The sequence below is a fragment of the Melospiza georgiana genome, chromosome 27, assembly GCF_028018845.1.
Source record: "Melospiza georgiana isolate bMelGeo1 chromosome 27, bMelGeo1.pri, whole genome shotgun sequence".
Taxonomy (NCBI): domain Eukaryota; kingdom Metazoa; phylum Chordata; class Aves; order Passeriformes; family Passerellidae; genus Melospiza; species Melospiza georgiana.
In genome coordinates, this window is record NC_080456.1 from 1337320 (window position 1) to 1355955 (window position 18636).

General features: G+C 40.2%; 1 protein-coding gene across 3 annotated transcripts in view; it reads left to right on the forward strand.

Annotated features, from left to right (window-relative positions):
- The window catches only part of PKNOX2 (PBX/knotted 1 homeobox 2), a 107576-nt gene that overhangs the window by 65609 nt on the left and 23331 nt on the right, over positions 1 to 18636 (forward strand). For 2 of the 3 annotated variants that reach the window (XM_058041161.1, XM_058041163.1), the window contains 3 exons: positions 830 to 981; positions 1296 to 1371; positions 12128 to 12236. In XM_058041161.1, the coding sequence (XP_057897144.1) occupies positions 12153 to 12236 (84 nt within the window). In that variant the 5' untranslated portion in view covers positions 830 to 981; positions 1296 to 1371; positions 12128 to 12152. Of the gene's footprint in view, positions 1 to 829; positions 982 to 1295; positions 1372 to 8986; positions 9068 to 12127; positions 12237 to 18636 lie in introns of all 3 variants that reach the window. The other variant, XM_058041162.1, reaches the window with a different exon arrangement.

An 18636-nucleotide genomic window follows, 5' to 3' on the forward strand; every position in this document is an offset into this window, starting at 1 on the left:
ATTGAGGGACATTCATCAGATGGATGTTGAAGGTCTGAGGGGCTCACTAGAGGTGTTGTATATGGAGAGATCTGGTGAATTTTATCTCTTGTATTCCATTTTTTTTTTTTTGCAGTCAAACACAAAACACCCCAGTGTGGGTGGCTGTGCTGGTCCTTGCTCAGCCCATCTTTGTTTTTCCACTGGAACTGCTGAGATGGGCCCAGAAATCCCAGTCCCATAAAGGGCAGATTCTTGGCAGCTGCAAAATCACCTCTAGGAAATGGATGGATTTTTATTTATTAATTAGTGTCTGGGAGCTCCCCCATTTGGGAGGTAGTGGCTGCTCCCCTGTTCACTCTGTGTGAGCCCAAGTTTAAAAACACCTTTATTATAAAAGGTGTTTTTAACATAAAAATATTATAATTAACCAGGGGAATGCCAAATATTATATAACATATATAACATATAACATATTATATATTATGTGTTATATATAATATATAATATATAATATATAATATATAATATATAATATATAATATATAATATATAATAATATATATTATATATTATATATTATATATTATATATTATATATTATATATTATATATTATATATTATGTATTATATAAACTACATAATATAAATGTTATATATATATATAAGGAATAATTATATTATAATTTATAATAAATAAATATTATAATTTTATTATAATTAACCAGGGAAATATAAATTATAATATTATAATTGACCAGGGAAATGCCAACTACCAGCATGAAATGGGGGCACAGCCAGCCATCAGTGCTGTTTCATTCCTTTTTTCCCCTTTTTTCTCCTTTTCAGACCTGGATTTCAGCAGTAACCCTCAGAGTGATCCCGTGAGGAGCTTTCAGCACCCACCAGGAGTGGAAGAGGAGGGGACAGGACCACCTTGGCCTCCATCCCCTGTGCCCAGACCAAGGAGGAGCTCGCCTTCGTTTGCTGGACACATCTTGGTTCGACCTCTAAAAATTCTGATTTGTTTTTGTCCCTTTTTTGGAGATGTTCAAACCTGCTGGGGAAAATCCGTGACCTAGCTCGACATCAGTCCTGCTCTCATCTCCAGGGGATATTCCCACCTATGTTTTCCTTGATTTCTCCTATTTTCCCCATCATCCTCCAGAAAAAAAAGCATTAAGAAAGACTTGCCATCTGTGGCTCCACTGCCAATGCACTTTCCTAGTGCAGACCTTCATTCTTTGCTTAATATTTCACTTTCTTATTTTATAATTTCTCTCAATATTAAAATATTTCATTTTTGCTTCCCCAGGTTGTGATCCCTACCCAGTTTTCAGGGCAGTGGGAGGACACTTCCAGGGCAGTGGCTCCCTGAGCACCCCCTAACAGTAAGGCTGCTTTGCTTTATATTATTTAAGCAATTATATGTATTAATTGTGCAATTATGTATATTAATTGAGCAGGATGTGGTGAATCATGACCTTGGTGTGGTTTATTTGGAGGAATTTCTGCTGTTTTCTGTTGATATAATTTAAATTGTATCAACCCTTTCCCTAAATGCTGTGAGCATTTCAGAGCAGAAACACTTATTTTTTAAAAATAAATCAGTCTGTGCAGGGAGTCTTGTTTTAAAGCTCAAGTGTAGATAACATATTGTTAAGAGCCCTACAAGGCACAAGCAGCCTGGAGAAAAACACAGATATATTTTTGTGAAAATACTCTGAAATATAGGTTGTTATCACTGCAAAATTTTGGCACAGCCGGCAGTAGGGTGCAAAGAAATGGCCACCAACTAAAAATAAATGAAATGCAGAGCTTAAAATAAGATGTACATGAAACCAAGGGTTTCACAGTCCTTTAGTCAACCCTGATCACTAAAATTAGGGCTTGACAGAGTGACAAATGTGCTTGATCCGTGCCAAAACCAGGACACCAGCAGGTGACACAGAAAATAAAACCCTGCTGGCTACAGCTTCCCTCCTGTAGGAGCAAAGAGAAATCTTTGGTCACTGATAATGGGAGTGGCCCCTTCAATTTGCGTAAATATTCTGCATAAGTGCCTGGTTTCACTTTAAAGTGGTTATATTTAGGTGGGGGCTTCTGAGGGAAAAACCCAAACTCTTCATTTGGTCCATGGCCCAGCAGAGCATCTTTTCTTTGAGTCTTTTCTTTTGTGTCTTGCCTCTTCTGAAAGTAAAGTAAGGAGTAAAGGAAGTAAAAAGTAAGAAGTAAAGTAAGAAGTCCCCTCCCGTTTTAGTAAGAAGCAGCCAGCAGGGGCAGGATTATTTCCCCTAGGCTGCCCTTTGTTTCTTGCTGGTGTCCCTGCCTCAGCCCAAAAAAACCACATGATGAAGGAAGTGATGAAAATCTCCTCAGCCTGATTTCACCCCTTTCTGATAAAGGTACAGGTTGGGTTCATGTTGAAATTACTTTTCTGCTGACTGTAGGGGGGATTGGGGTCACCACAATGACACTTTTTGGGGGGGATCCTCCCTGCTTGGTGCCCTTCTTCCAATCTGTATTTCAAAGTGAGTAAAAGTGATGCCTTGGAGTGGCTGCCTAGAACAGAGGCCAGACAGTTAAGAGAATAGAGTGGGAATTTGTGAAAGGCCTTTAACAGACACACCTTGGACAGTCAGAGCCTCCCGGAGGCTGCACCCAGCATGGACAGTGGTCAGAGTTTTTCAGGCAGATTTCAGTTTGGTCCATTGTCTGGGTTTGGAAAGACAGGAGTCTGCTAAGGAAGGCAGGAGCCTCCACTGAAATGGAGAATGTAAACCCTCCCCACCCCTCCTAATTGCTATAAATTTGAAATTAAGGGGCTCTCAGGCAAAAATACGGGAGCAGAAAATAACAGTTCTTTAACAGGGAAGAAAACAAAAGGATAAAATGAACAATGCAGTAAACTAGAACAACACTGACAGAGTCAGAACCCAGCCTGACACCCTGTGCGTCAGGCTGTTGGCAGCAGTCCCATTGGAATTGTGGCTCAGCCCTCCTGCAGTGTCAGGGCTGGTTCTGCTGGGGCAGGGATCCTGGAGAAAGGTGCAGTCTCTGCCTCTGAAGGTCCAGGGGAAGAGGCAGCTGCTGTTCCTCTGGGGAATCCAGTGGAGAAGCCGTGCTGGTGTTCCAGAATCTCCAGATTATATCCAGGCAGGAATGCTTGGCTGGTGTTCCAGAGTCTCCAGATTATATCCAGGCAGGAATGCTTGGCTGGTGTTCCAGAGTCTCCAGATTATATCCGGGTAGGAATGCTTGGCTGGTGTTCCAGAATCTCCAGATTCTATCCAGGTAGGAATGCTTGGCTCCTCCCTCTGGGCTCACATCTCCCAATGGGATGCTGTAGTTCTTATCAGCCATGCAGTGACATTCAATAGCTGTTATCAGCAGGTGTCCCCTCCCGAGGGAGGAGTGATTGTGGTCACTCAAAGAGAGAGATAAAGCAAACTGCCCACTTGACAAAGGTAATCTGCCATACAGATGGTAATTGAAAACATCTTGCATTGCATTCTGGAACATCCATTTACATATCGGGTTAATTCTTCAATTACAGTGTCAGCTAATGAAGTCTCATTCCCCCAGTTTGCTCCTCGCCAATTCACCTTTATTTATACTTTTCTGGTCCTGAGGTTGTTGGGTGTCCTTGGGTTCCAGGCCCAGAGGAATTGTTTTGTCTGGCCAAGATGTGAAGACAGGAGCTGACGCTTCATATGGAGTTAGTTATGCACTAATGCAGCACAGGATTTGGAAAATATAAAGGCTAAAATCTCAAGGCATCAAAAGTACTCAGTGCCCTGCCATGTGTTTTGTGTGGGTTGGGTTGCTCTCTTTGGAGGAGCTGTGGCTGTGAGGACACAAAGTGCTGGAAGCTTCTCCAGCAAGGAAGTCAAACCAGAACTGCTCAGCAAATTGTGCCAACAGGGTGCAGACACCTTCCTTGAAAGGCACAGGAGGATGTGATGGTGGTGGGTGTCCATTAAATGACCTTCTGGAACACTGAGCTGTAATCACTCTACGTGGTTAATGATAGAAATTACCTGAAGGCTTCTGAGGAACAACTTGGTTTCCCTTGGCTTTCCCCACTGTGTGTTAGAGCCCTCAGTTTCCAGGCACCAAACTATTTCAGCTTTCCTTCTCCTGAAGCCCCTATGACCACAAGATGCACCTCTGAGGCCAGGCCATACCTTTTGTCATTGTGCAAAAAAAGTAGTGAAAAAAAATTTAACATATCTGTCTCACACCGTGAACACTTTCCAGTCCTTTTTTTGATCCCAATTTCCTCATCCTGTTGAGTTCAGACCAAGCTGAGATTTACTCCCATTTGGAGTAAATGGAGAAGACAGTCTTATTAAGCATTACTAAAGGAGTTTGAAACCCATTATAATTCCTTATATATCACCATGTCATATTTCAAACTTCTCTTTCATCATTGAGGCTGGAAATATGGCCCAAAAATTGTTTTCACATGGGCAAATGAAAAATGTTTCAATTGTGGTGATTAATCAAGGTGTTACCATCTCAATCTTTAGTGCCTTGGCTCGGGGTTTGGACAGGGACAGCTCCCTGTAGATGCCAGAAAGCCTGACATGCCTCAAGGAAAACCTTATTTTTGTTTTCTGGTCAGCAGAGTCATTTTTCATAGGGAATTTTACATTTTACATAGGAAATTCAGGGAGAAGGCAAGACCAGGAGGAGCCAGAGAGCTGCAAGAGAGGGATGTGAAATGAAAACTCAGTGAGTCAAGAACTCTGGTTTATCTACCTTATGGGGCTCCAGAGGGAGTTTTTCCCCCTCCCAAGGGGAAAATTTCCAAGTGTGATAGCAGGATACAGCAAGAAATGAGGCAGATTTAAGGGAGGATTTTATTTGGTGTAGTGTGGTACTGCTGCTTTCCTGACTTTCCCAGTCAGGGAGTCTTTGCACTCACACGTCACCTGTGTTTCTGCAGTTGGGTTCACTCTGCTGTTTTTAGCAAGTCCACCAAAAAACCAGGTATATGTCCATGTTTACTCATGGGGGGTTTGGGAGATTTACATAAATACGGTGAGATTTGAGTTGCAAAACAAACACCCCAGAAAGGAATTAAATTGAAATCTAAAAATATGGAGAATTGCAGTATTGATTATGGCGTGTTCATGGACTGCAGCAACATTTACAAAAAGTCCTCGGTTTGTGGTGGGGTATGTGCCAGAATTGTTGGCAGTGTTGAGGTTGCAGGTGGGTCTTGCACTGGCATTGGTCTGTTTTGCACTTTGTGGTATTTGCAGAGGCAGAGAAATTGGTTATTATTCAATAACTGTATTCCCCAAGTTAGTGCCCCTCCCCAAATCTCCAAAACTCCATGCAGCTCACTTGCTTCCCTTCTCCTGCCCTGTAGAAAAAAAGATTGGAGGCGCAAAAGGCAAAGAGGGGTTGGGATAAGAACAGTTGGGATAAGAACAATTTACTGGAAACAGCAATGAGATAAGAAAATGAACTTGTAGCAGCAGCAATGCAAATAACAAAAATGCACAAAAGAGAGCACAGAGCTTAACCTGACCACGGCCATGCCCCCAGAGAGCTCCCTCTGGTCAGAACCAGCATTAGCACACTGCTCTATCCTTCATGCTTGCTCCAGGAGAATGAATTCCCTCCTTCTCAGAAGAGAGAGAGTCCCTTTCCCCTGCCCCTGGCAATAGTATCAATAATAATAATAATAATAATAATAATAATAATAATAATAATAATAATAATAATAATAATAATAATAATAATAATAATAATAATAATAATAATAATAATAATAATAATAATAATTATTATTATTATTATTATTATTATTATTATTATTATTATTATTATTATTATTATTTTTACATATATAAAAATAATATATTTGGAGGGGTCTGGTCAAGCCCCCTCCAAACTATTGTAAAAATTCACTCTGTCCTTTTTGAAACCAGGACCCTGGTGAAGGATTGCAGGTGTCAGTTTGGAATGGAAAAACTTGAATAATGGTTTAACTTTTGCAGAGCAAGAGAGTTTTTGAGTGTGTTTCTTCTCAGCTACTCAAGCAACAGAGCTGATGTCGCCTTTGGTCTTGGGGCAGAAGTTTGTAGAATTCACAAATATTGCAAATATTGTGAGGGGGAGACGAGGGGCAACAACCAGTGGCACAACCCAAAGGAACAGCCTGAAGTTGTGCCAGGGCAGGTTCAGGTTGGGTATTAGAGAAAGGTTCTTCACCCAGAAGAACTGGGAATGGCTCAAGGCCAGCAGAGCTCAAAAAGCCTTTGGACAATCCTCTCAGGTGTGTGGTGTGACTCTTGGGATGGTCCTGAGCAGGGCCAGGAGCTGGAATCGAGGATCCTTGTGGGTCCTCTCCAGCTCAGATCCTTCTGTGATTCTGTGACCTTCTCATGGCCAGTGTGGGGTTGGGATTTGGTGTTTGCAGGATGGAAATGTGGGTGCTCAGTGGCTGATTCCTGACTCATCACTCTCCATGAGATGGAGAATGAAGAGCACAAGCCAAGGTTTGAAAGCACAGGACAAGACTTCAGACTTTGGACATTATTTGTTCTCAATTAATTTGAGATTGTTCTCAGCTGTTAAAACATTCATCTGCTCCCTATTTTTTACAAGACAACCAGAATTATTCTTCTTTTGACGTTTCATGCCCAGCAAGAGGAAGTTTCAACATTTTTGGGGTTCCTCAGCTACACTTCACTTCAAAGCTTTTTGATTTGCTGAAAAAAAAAAATCACAACTTGCTCTTTTGGGAACTTTTCTCGGGCAGAGGGCTAGCTTGCACAAAATTCGAGTATTCTCAGGTTACTTTGAAGAAGCTTCTTTGATGTTTCCCTGTGCCAGTTTGTTTTGGAAGGTGCTTTAATGGTCTTCCCCTATAAAAATAACACTTTAAAATGTATGTAGGTATCTCAGCTCTCCACTTAAAAAAATGAGCAAAGTTGTTTAATGCTGCTGTTCAAGGTACATTAACCTTGTCTGCTAAAGCTCTGACTGGCTCTTGCAGGTTTTATTCTCATGTTTATGTTGCAGAGATATCCCTGGAGCCTTTCAGAGATGGGTATCTTTGGAGAGGAGAGGAATATTTAGCAGTAATTGTTGTTCTCATCAGAAATCCACTGAAGCAGCTCCATCCTTTCTATGGAGATGAGCTTGGGAGGAGAATTGGGACATATTAATTAAATAAATACAAATAATAAATAAATACATGTAAATATTAAACAAAAAGAATTTAAATGCCTAGGTGAAAATATGAAATAAATAAATGCTCCTTTGGCAAGGTTTTTTTTGGCATTGTCCAACAGGGTGTTTCCCTCTCCCTTTTATCCCAGTGCTTATGTGTTGACCAATTGGATTTTTAAGGAGAAAAACCAGAAAAGTCTGGTCTAGACTTTGTTCTACAGCAATGTCATGTCACTATTTGCTTTAACCCATCCTTGTAGCAGAAACACAAACTCAATTCCTCCTTTTTTTACCAGGCAATAACTGATAACAGGATACTGGGAGGGTATGGAGGTCAGCATTTAGTAAAACCAGCATCATGGCCAAGAGCAAAAGATGCTCCCAGTGCAAGAAAACCTCCTGGAACTGGATTGAGGAAATTTGGCTATGATATATTCTTAAAAAAAATTAAAGCTATTTGATGGCACAAACGTTCCTGATCTCCCCAGATGACGTGTTACATAAGCAACAAGTTTGGAAGCAACCTTGAATGTGAAGGAATGGCCAAGAATGGGTAATGTCTTTAAAAATTGGATTATTTTCTGGTTTTGACCATTTAATAGCACTTGGTTTATTTTTAACAAGCTCGAGGTGGCATAAAGGACTTCATGTAACGACATGAAAACCTGCTGTTCGTCTTTCAGGGTAATTTTGGTAAAAACAGGCAGAAAAAGGTGGAGATTTGTTGATAGAAATGAGACATTCAAGAGGAGAGGGTCACTCTTAATTCACTTTATGGGCAATCAAGAGTTGGCATCACCCCTGGAGGGCGAGCCTGTCCTGGTGGCTCAGGGTGAGATGGATTGTCCTCTGGAGGACCCTCTCCATCCCTCCTCTGCTGTATTTCTTCATTTTCACTTAGCTGAGTGCATATATCATAAACTCCAGCCCGCACAAGCCCTCTGTGAAGATGTGACATAAAAACCTCTCAGCCTGCTGTGGAGAGAGCGTGACTGACACGGCGTCGTTGGGGATCTCGCAGCTTCCCCTCTTCAAAAAATCCCCTCAGAAAAGGCAATCTTCCCTTAAAACAGAAAAAATACCTTCCATGGCTGGTAAAAAAAAAAATAAATCCTTAAGTATCTCTAATTATTTTGATGCTTCAGGTGGAGAAGAAAAGGCTGAGAAGTTGATTTTCTGATTTTTCTTGTGGAATCCTCCATTATCAATTGCATGTGTTGCTGTGGGGCAGAAGCCTCTCAATAAGCTAAGAAAAGTGATCCTCATTTTCCCATTGGTTCAGAAACAAGAGTTGTGCTTTACAGACTGAGTATTAACATTTTGCTTTGGAAACACTGATGTAGAGTCCATAAAAGGGATTTAATTTTTTTTTTTTTCATTCAGCCCCAATTCTGACCAGCCCTGACCATTCTAATATGGGTTTATGGCTTTTTTATTAATCAAGGAGGTCATGTTCACCTGGAGGGTGACTGGCAATACTTTGGTATTTTAAGGCATGATGGAAAAAAACCCCAACTTTTCAACTTAGTCTTTAATTATTTTTCCTTGAAAAAGGATGTAATATATTGCTGGTAAAAAAACCCAGCCTATAAATCTGAGAGTCTTTTAGATAGGCACAAGCTCTTCGGGAAATACATTTCCAAAGTAACGGCAACATTTCAGTGATAGCTGAAATAATTTTATTTCATAAGGAAATTTAGGATACTTTGATCTCAAGTCACTGCCAAAATGTGAAGTACTGCTGCTTCCGGAAATGAAAGAGCCTTTATGGGTTTTTATTGCTCACCATTTCTTTCTTCTGTGCAAATCCCCCAGGAGCTGGCTGCAATTCCTGCCCTCCCTGATCTCCAGATCCCCAGAATTCTCTCTTCACCCAGGATCTGAACATTTCTTGAGGTGGGCTGGAGGGAGCTGGCAGGGGTTTGGTGATGCTCTGCTCCTTCCATTATCTGGATGTCCATAGTAAAAATCAAAAATTAATTTAAGAAGAGGGGGAAAGGAAGAAAGGAAGAATGAGGGAGGGAGGGAGGGAGGGAGGGAGGGAGGGAGGGAGGGAGGGAGGGAGGAAGGAAGGAAGGAAGGAAGGAAGGAAGGAAGGAAGGAAGGAAGGAAGGAAGGAAGGAAGGAAGGAAGGAAGGAAGGAAGGAAGGAAGGAAGGAAGGAAGGAAGGAAGGAAGGAAGGAAGGAAGGAAGGAAGGAAGGAAGGAAGGAAGGAAGGAAGGAAGGAAGGAAGGAAGGAAGGAAGGAAGGAAGGAAGGAAGGAAGGAAGGAAGGAAGGAAGGAAGGAAGGAAGGAAGGAAGGAGAAGGGATTAATGTATAAAACAAAAATACAAAAATAAGAAAGGGTTAATGCATGTAATAGCAGCTTTCAACCCTTCCCTGTGCTGGCTGCTGATAAATCCATGGGGCTGACAGCTCTGCCCTGTTATCCTGAGATTCATGGCTGGGGCTCCCACGTGAAACACCTGTCCAGCTTTTCCTGTGGCCACCAGACATTTCCTGCATATTTACAGTGCCTGAGTGCACTTGTTTCCCCCAAGATAAATAATTATACTGCTATTGGCAACAGCTGTCTCCCACTTTTATCCCTTTTTTCCCCCCCCACATTTAGCTGTCAGTCCTATTCTCCAAACAAATCATCACCCATAAACCTCAATGAACAGCTTGATTTGAGCAGCTTAGACATTATTCAGCAATTAAATGGGGCTCTGGGCTGCCACCTTCTGGGAATAGACTCACCCAAAAAGCTCACACCCCCCAGCAAATCGCCACGTGCTGGCTGTAGGATCTCTCTTGGCAGGAACAATAGATGCCAAGCAGGGTATTTTTCCCAAAATAGCAATGTCTTTTTTTTTTTTTTTTAACTTCCCACACAGATGTCCAGACTGTCACAGTGCTAAATTCTGCTTTTCCCCAGCTGAAATTCTCTTTCTGGTGGGGAGGTTTTTCCCTGGGTGTCGCCCCGCAAGGACAGGGATATTTGTGTGCCTGCAGCTGTGAGCTGAGTTTGACATTGGACATCAAAGGTTTTAAGCTGTGAGTTCACTCAGGAGCAGATAATTTTGCCTCCTGCTATTTTGCTGTTGGGAGGAAAAAGATGAAAAGCGTCATTTTAATCCCATAAATGCAATATCCTCACGGCTAGAGGTCTGTGTGAGGGAAGAACCCTGATCTACCTTCACAATGCACAGGATTTCGGGTGTGATTTCTTAGTATTCAATTCATGGGTTATCCATATTTGTGCAAAGTATAAGAAAGAATAACCTCATTTATTAATGCAAAAGAAAGAAGGGTTGTTGATGCTCATCCCAAGCACTTGGCTTTCCATTTGGATGTGTGCATTTGTGAACTTAGTGCCTGGCAAAGCCTGAAGCCTCGAGAAAATCAGAATATTGCACCTCTTCCCCCAAAATAATAGAGAGGACTAAATTTTTCACAAACATTCCCAAATGTGCCTCAGTTTTGGCTGAGCTCATCAGTGCCTCTTCTCCTTTTCCTTGTCCCTTCCTGCCATTTTGTGGTGAAAGCAGTGCTGACACTGGTTTTGGGTTATTTTCCCTGACAATATCTGGGGACTTTCATAACTTCCTGCATTTCGTCATGGGGTGGTGCCATGGCTTTTCCCCAGATAAGAAGCCAAGGGGAAAGTCAGTGCATCACAATGGGGAGATCCTTGGAGAGGTGCCACCTCTTACAGAAAGGAGAAAATAAAAATGTCTTCTTTGACATTGAAATGTCTTCTTCTTCAGAAGAAGAAAAAACGTCTTTCTTCTGAAAGAAGAAATTTCTTCTTTTCAAGAAGAAATGTCCTTTGGAGGTCACAGGACTTTTTTTGGGTAACTTTGTGAGTTGGCCCAAACCAGAGCTCTGAGCCATAGAGAGGACAGGACAGAGTTTTTTAAGAATTCAGGCAAGATGATTGGCTTTTCTTTCTAAAGCAACCACACAGCTGCAGTGGAAGAGTGGGATAAAAGATATTTTCAGGACCAAGAATTGCTTTTGGGTCATATCTACCATAAGGTCTATTTGTTGGGGACTTTTCCCAGCCAAGTGCTCCACTACAAATTTGTCCCTTCCTGGTGCCCCTCTTTTTTCTCCATCTCCTTTGGACCTGAAGATACAAAAAAATTAGTCTGTTTTCCTCCCAGATAACTGCATTTTGGAGAAAGCAGCAGCTTTCAGAGAGGTTGGAGGCAGTGTGAGCACCATCTCCTCAGTTTATGGGCTGTGCAAAATCCAGGTTTGCTCCCTGGCTCAAATCAAACAAGAATTTCCACATTTCTGTGCATTCAGTCATCATGGGGTCAGTCACCTCAGCACAGGAGGCAGCTAGGTTAGAGTGCACAGCACTCTAACAGGAACATGTTAAATAAAATAATAAATAAATAAATATATTAAGTATGTTGGTGAATCTCCACATTGAATTCTCGATGTCCCTTCTGAGGATGTGATTCTGTGGTGACCAAAGGCAAAGAGACACATCATTCTGGGACAGTTTAGTGTATAATTTAAAAATGTTAAATTTTGTATTTATCTTTCTGCTTCCAGAACAGAGGAATAGCTGGAAAGGGGATGGAAATCCCCATTTAGGCAGTGTGGTTAGGCATGAGGGGTGGGAAGAAAATGCCCTGAGTGTGCCAGAGTTCACAGAGGAGAAAAGATCCTGAGTTTCACTCGTGGCACCTGATCTCCAGTGAAGATCCTGCTGCCAGTGACCTGCTTATCCTCCCCTCCTAGTGCATTCCTTATCCAAAACCACAAAACTCAAAAAACCATCAAATCACAACAAGGCTCATCAAACCACCTTGAGTTTCTTCCAGGGACCGTGTGGCAGGGGGCAGTGTGAGGAGTGCCACCTCTCCTCTCTGCCTTTCGTTTTTCCTTCCCTTCCTGTGGGGTTTTTCAGGGTTTGGGGCCATCCCTGGAACTCCAGAGCTCTGTTCTGCCGCCCGCAGGTTCTCGATGTGAGTCCCAAGCAGGATGCACCATGTCTCCCCTGCCCCAGCTCTGACCATGATGGCCACCCAGACAGTGCCTCCTCCTCCCTACCAGGACACCCCACAGGTGAGTGTCCTCCAGACCCCCCAGGACCCCCAGATCCTGCATTCATTACCTCGATTTCTCCAAATAACGCCCAGTACAAAACAATGTATTAATCTCAGAACTGGCAGAATTAAAACCTCTTCACTCAGTCTGCAAGATGGAAAGATTTTGGGTTAAACTATGGGGTTTTTCCCTTTTTTTTGGCTTGTGTATCAAGCTGTGCCAAGGGAAATTTAGGTTGGATGTCAGAAAAATGGTTTTTTTTACTGAAAGAATGGAATGTTCTGCCCAGGGAGGTGGTGGAGTCCCCATCCCTGGGTGTGTCTAACAAAGCCTGGATGTGGCACTGGGTGCCAGGGTTCAGTTGAGGTGTTGAGGTTGGACTCAATGATCTTGAAGGTCTCTTCCAACCCAGTGATTCTGTGATTCTCTAAATTCTGTGATTTTGGGGTCTTTGGGTCTTCTTGGAAAGCTGGCACAGTGGCATGGTTGCAACCAGCAGGTGAATTAGCTAGAAAGATGAAATATTTAACTGAACCAGGACAGGTTTAGTCATAGGAATGGCCTTTGATTTATTTCAGTGGCATTTTTTAATAACCTGTGGCAGGGGAGATAAAAGATTTCATCTCCAATGGTGCTCTAAGCAGCCAAATAACTTTTTCAAGCATCATTATGGAGTCAAATTATTACAAAAAGAGGAGATTGTCTAAGAGAAACTCTTCTGGAGCACCCCAGAGGGCTGGACTTGGGAGCTGAGGATGGATTTGGGGGATTGTGTTGCACCTTGAAGCCTAAAAAATGGATTTTGGGGATGGTGTTGCACCTTGAAGCCTAAAAAATGAATTTTGGAGGTGGTCCTGCACCTCAAAGCCTAAATTTACCTCTAAAAAGTCCTGAGATTTTTTAGGGATACATTTATATCACATTTCTGCTTTCCCAGCTACAATGACTAAACAGGGGTGATCTGTATTGTGCATTGAGCCAGCTCCCTGTTCAAACCAGCTTTTTTTTTTTTTTTTGTGTCCATGTGGAAGATTTCAAGCTTTTCCTTATTTGCTGCGTTTCTCATTTGTGAAAGCAGAAAAATCTCCCCTGCCAACAAAAAGCACCCCAAAACAAAACAAAACAAAACAAAAAACCACAAAAATATCCCACAAAAAAACAAACAAACAAAAAAAACTAAACAAAAAACCCAAACAAAAAAAAAAAAAAGAAAAAAAAAAGAAAAAAAGAAAATGGAAAACCCACCAAAAATCTCACCCCCCTAAGCCTGTCCTCTGCAAGCTAAAATAAATAAATTGACTTTTACACGCCCCCTTGGAGGCACCCGTGTCTCCTCTCTCCTCATTTCCTTCGGTGGGGAAAGGTCACTCCTCACAAACGACACTCGCTGGGGTTTTATGGCTCCTCCAACTTCTGTGTCATCATTTCCTCGCTTCGCTGCTCTGCCTTCAGTAGGGCTGGGGGTTTTTTTCCTTTTTTTTTTTTTTTTTTTTCTCCAAATTTTTTTTCCCTTTTCTCGCTTACACAGCGGGGGAGCCACGGCACCGTTTGAGTCCTAATGGGCAATTTAAGGGACTTTTTTAAAACAGCCGCATTTTCCCTGGCATCCTTTGGAGATTTCCCCTCTCCCTTCTCCCTCCTTGTCCCTTCTCTGCCCCCTGTTTGAATATATTGAATTTTGGGCACCCTCAGGAGCTTTGCTGACCAAATCCTTCCTTTTTTTTTACCTTATCAAGGAGGTTGCTCGAGCGTTTAGTGGGTTTGGAAGGAAAAGCTGCAGCCAAGAATTGATTTTTTATTTTTTTTTTTTTTGGACTGCTGTGAACTTTTCACCTGAAAATTTGGGATTTCCAGGGATTGGTAAAGCAAATTGCACAAATTTCTTCTCTCCAAAAGTGGGGAAGAAACGGGGAGGAGTGGATAAATGGAAAAATCTTTGATTATCAGAGCTACAATGAGCTCCTCCTCGTCAAGGGAAGCACTTTGGGGAGAAAAGTGCTAAAAAATGGGATTTGGGGAGCTTTGCATTCATGTTTTACAGCAGAGGCTGTGCAAGCTGGCACCCTCAGTGTCAGAAACAGCAAAAATGAAGCAGAAATGATGGGAAAAGCTGATTTTTGGAAGGAAAAAATGCTTCATTAATCCCTGGAATCTGTTGAAGGAGTGGAACATGGAGCATCTTTCACACCAAGCATGATCTCATTGAGTTCTCTACCTGTTGAAAATGAAAATCTGCATTAAAATCAGTTTTCTGTAATGAAGGACAGCTAAAAGCTGAGGAAGAATCTTCAGCCATTTCAATGGGAAAAAGAGGTTTTTTAAAAATAGGTATTTTTAGCATCCAAAGTGATGAAAGCAGCTTTGCCCTTCCAAAAAAAATATTTATTAGGTGGTCACAAGAAGGACAAAAAAGAGAGGAAGGGGGATTAATTAATTAATTAACTAATTTATTTATTTATTTACTCTAAAAATATATTTAAGAAAAAGTGTTGTTAAAAATTGGGTTAATTTTTAATGAATTTCAGCACAGAAAGTGATAAAAAAGCATCTTCCCCCCGCGTGGTTACAACAGGGACAAAAATGAGCAATAAATAAATACATTATCAATGTATTTTCTAACAATACAATTACTAATAATTGTAACAATACAATTACTCTATAAATACATTTTGAAAAAAATTAAAAATCAAGTGGAGAAGTTGATTTTTCCTATTTTTCAACACAGAAAGTGATAAAAGTATCTTTCTTCCTCCCCTCCTCCCCATAAAAAGTGCTTTTTTGGTGATTATAACAGAGACATATATATTTAAATTTATTTAATTAATTTATTTAAATTTTATATTTTCTATATTTAAAACGTATTTTAAGGATATTTTGAGCAGAATTTAATTTTTTTTCAACATTTTAGCATCTCTTTTTGTATTTTCTACATTTTAAAGCATTTTGGATTTTTAGTAATGTATTTTTTACATTTTTCTGCATTTTAAATACATTTTTAGCGTGTTTATAAAACATTTTTGGATTTTCACATATTTGAACATATTTGAACATATTTGTAATATTTTAAAATTTTACTTTTCAATATATTTGTAAACACATTTTGAACATATTTGAAACACATTCTAACAGATTTTTAACAGTTTACATAATTATTGTGACCATTATAATTTTTTTCTTCACTTTTTTGCTGTTTTTTAAACATAACTTTTTGTGCTTTTTATTTTCTTTTCCCATTTACCTTTTCTCCCTCCTCCTCCAACTATTTTTGGCCATTTTCCATGGGAAAAAGAAAGCAAACCAAAACCCACCTGTGTTTTTTTATCAAAATTTACAACTTTTACACCCAAATATTTCCTCCTATTTCCCACTACCAGGAACCTGCTGCCTTTTCCCTCCCCACCTGCTCCCCTAAATTTCATTTTTGGCTCCATTTTTTCCCCTCCTTCCTATTCAGCTGCAAACCCCCCCCCATCTCAGCATCCTCTCCCCTCGTTTTCCATAGACTTGGAATTATTTTTTACTTATTTTTCGTTCTTTTCTTTAGTCCAAGGTGAGGTAATGGCTTCAGAGCAGCCCCAAAGGAAGCTTTATTTTTTTTTTTTTTTTTTTTTTTGGGTAATAGCTCAATTAGTTGCAGACTTGGCTGGAAATATTCAACTTGGCAGGATGCAAAAAGGGCTTTGGAATACTGGTAAATAAGTGTGATGATGGGGGGAGGATAAAAAAGGGAAAAAAGGGAAAAGGTTGGGAGGAAAAGCCATTTTTCCCTGCATAAATGTAATTTTCCGTGGAGATAATAGGGAGAAAAAAAAAAGGGAAAAAAGATGAAGAGATGTTCAGTGATGTGGCTGGATTATCCCAAAATCTGCTGCATTTTTGGTTTTAAATGGAAAATGGGAGGGAAAAAAGGAGAAATCCCAACTGCTGTGAGCAGGAGGGGAAGTGAAGCCCAAATTTCTCTCATTTCTGTAGCACCAGGGAGGGGAAGAGGGACAGAAATTGAACCTGTGGGGAGAGTTGGAAATTAAATAGAGCCAAGTGAATTTGCAGGTGCTGGAGCCCAACTTTGGAGTTATGAACAATAAAGGAGATTGAAAAGAAGAAAAAAAAAAAAAAAGGAAAAAAAGCGACAGCAAAAGGTCAGGCAGGAGATATTAAAGGCAAACATTTTAAAAGCAAAAGGTGTCATGATTTTGGTCCAGCTTGGGTTTATGAAGTTTTACATATTTTTGTATAAATATACATAATCCATTTACACCAATAATGACACAATTATTTATATGAACATTTTTATATATTAACGATCACAAATAAATTTAAAAATATATTAGACAAATAAAATATACATGTAAGTATATGTATCTTTTATTCATTTTATATAATAAATATACATATAAGTATATGTATCTTTTATTCATTTTATAGAATAATATTTATATATTATTCTATATATATAGAAATATATATATAAATATCAGACAAATAAAAATATTATTTATATCAAAACACAGACAGGAAGATATAATTGTATTAGACAAATAAATTAATTATATATATAATATTTAGCAATGCTATATTATATAATAAATAAATTATATGTAAAATTATGTATTATATATAAAATTAGATATAATTTTTATATAAATATAACATTATACAAAAATTAAAATTATGTATAATAAACTATATATATAACGTTTAGCAAGAACCAGAGCTTCCTTTTGCTCTGTGCCTCAAGGGAAGACTGAACATTTACAGGTAAAAATAGGCAAATCCTAATTTTTTCACACATTTCAGCAGAGAGGCAGGCAAACCAACCACTTTGCAACAGTTTTTTCACTGGGATTTTAGGCTGAAACCTCTGGATTTGGGGTGCTGCTGATGCACCCCAGTTGTTTCAAATTCTCCCTGATTTTTTTTTTTTTTTTAATGGAATCTTGTGTTGATAATGCAAAGGCCAGGTTGGACCTGTCTGAAGTCTGACAATGAGTAATTCAGATTTTTATTTTAAAGTGAAAACTGCCCCTAAATAGGTGTTGCCCTGTTCCAGAAGGTGTTGGGTGTTGGAAGGATGCTCAGGGATTCACAGGAGCACAGGGACAAGCGCATCTTCCATCTTAAAAATCCAGATTTACCTAAAATCTTGGCTGTTTTTAAAACAAGCACAATATTTGTAGCCAGGGTGATTTATTTCACATTCCCATTGGGGCTAATGTTGGGTGATTTGGGCATGGGCACCAAAAAAATTAGATTTTTTTTGGCTGTCTTCTCACAGCTCTGCTCTGAGGTGACTCATTGCTGGGCTTGGCGAGCTGGAAGAGGCTCACCTAATTTGGGGATAAAATTGAAAATGACTCTGTCTAGACAGTAATACCTGCCTTGAAAGGGCTCTTGGCAAACCACGGTGCTGCAGCTGATTTAATCTGGGACTTGTGTGAAACTTCCCTGCCTAAATTACCCCGCGCAATAAAGATGGTGGGAGTTTTTTCCTGTATTTCCATGGGTGAAAAGTTGGGGAAAATGTGTAAAAATCTAAACCTTCTCTTTCCAGGCAAAGATAAAATGCCTGGGTGTGTTTTACCTGCCCCACCAGAGCGCTCCATCCCAAACTCCCAAAATCCTGCGCAGAATGCCATGAAACCCATCAGGAAAGCACAACAAATCCTGTTCTCATTTTATTGTATTTTATTTTATTTCACATTGTTTTTCCACCCTCTCCTGTATTCCCTGCCCTCTCCAGATGACAGCCACAGCCCACCAAAGCCTAGAGCGCTGCATCCCAAACTCCCAAAATCCCATGCAGAATGCTGCGAAACCCATCAGGAAAGCACAACAAACCCTGGTTTTATTTTATTTTATTTTATTTTATTTTATTTTATTTTATTTTATTTTATTTTATTTTATTTTATTTTATTTTATTTTACTTTATTTCATTCCACATTTTTCCCCCTCTGTTCTTTATCCCCTGCCCTCCCCAGATGACAGCCACAGCCCACCAAAGCCTAGAGCGCTGCATTCCGAACTCCCCAAAATCCCATGCAGAACACTGCAAAACCCGTCAGGAAAGCACAACAAACCCTGTTTGTTTTTTTTGTTTTTTTTTTTAATTTTTAATTTTTTTTAAACTTTTTTTTCATATTCTTTCCCCCCTCTCTCCTTTATCCCCTGCCCTCCCCAGATGACAGCCACAGCCCAGCAAAGCCTAGAACGCCGCATCCCAAACTCCCCAAATCTTGCACAGAACACCGCGAAATCCATCAGGAAAGCACAACAAACCCTGTTTTTATTGTGTTTTATTTCACATTCTTTTTCCCCCCTCTCCTTTATCCCCTGCCCTCCCCAGATGACAGCCACGGCCCACCAAAAGGTAGAATGCTGCATCCTGACTCCCAAAATCCTGTGCAGAATGCCGCAAAAC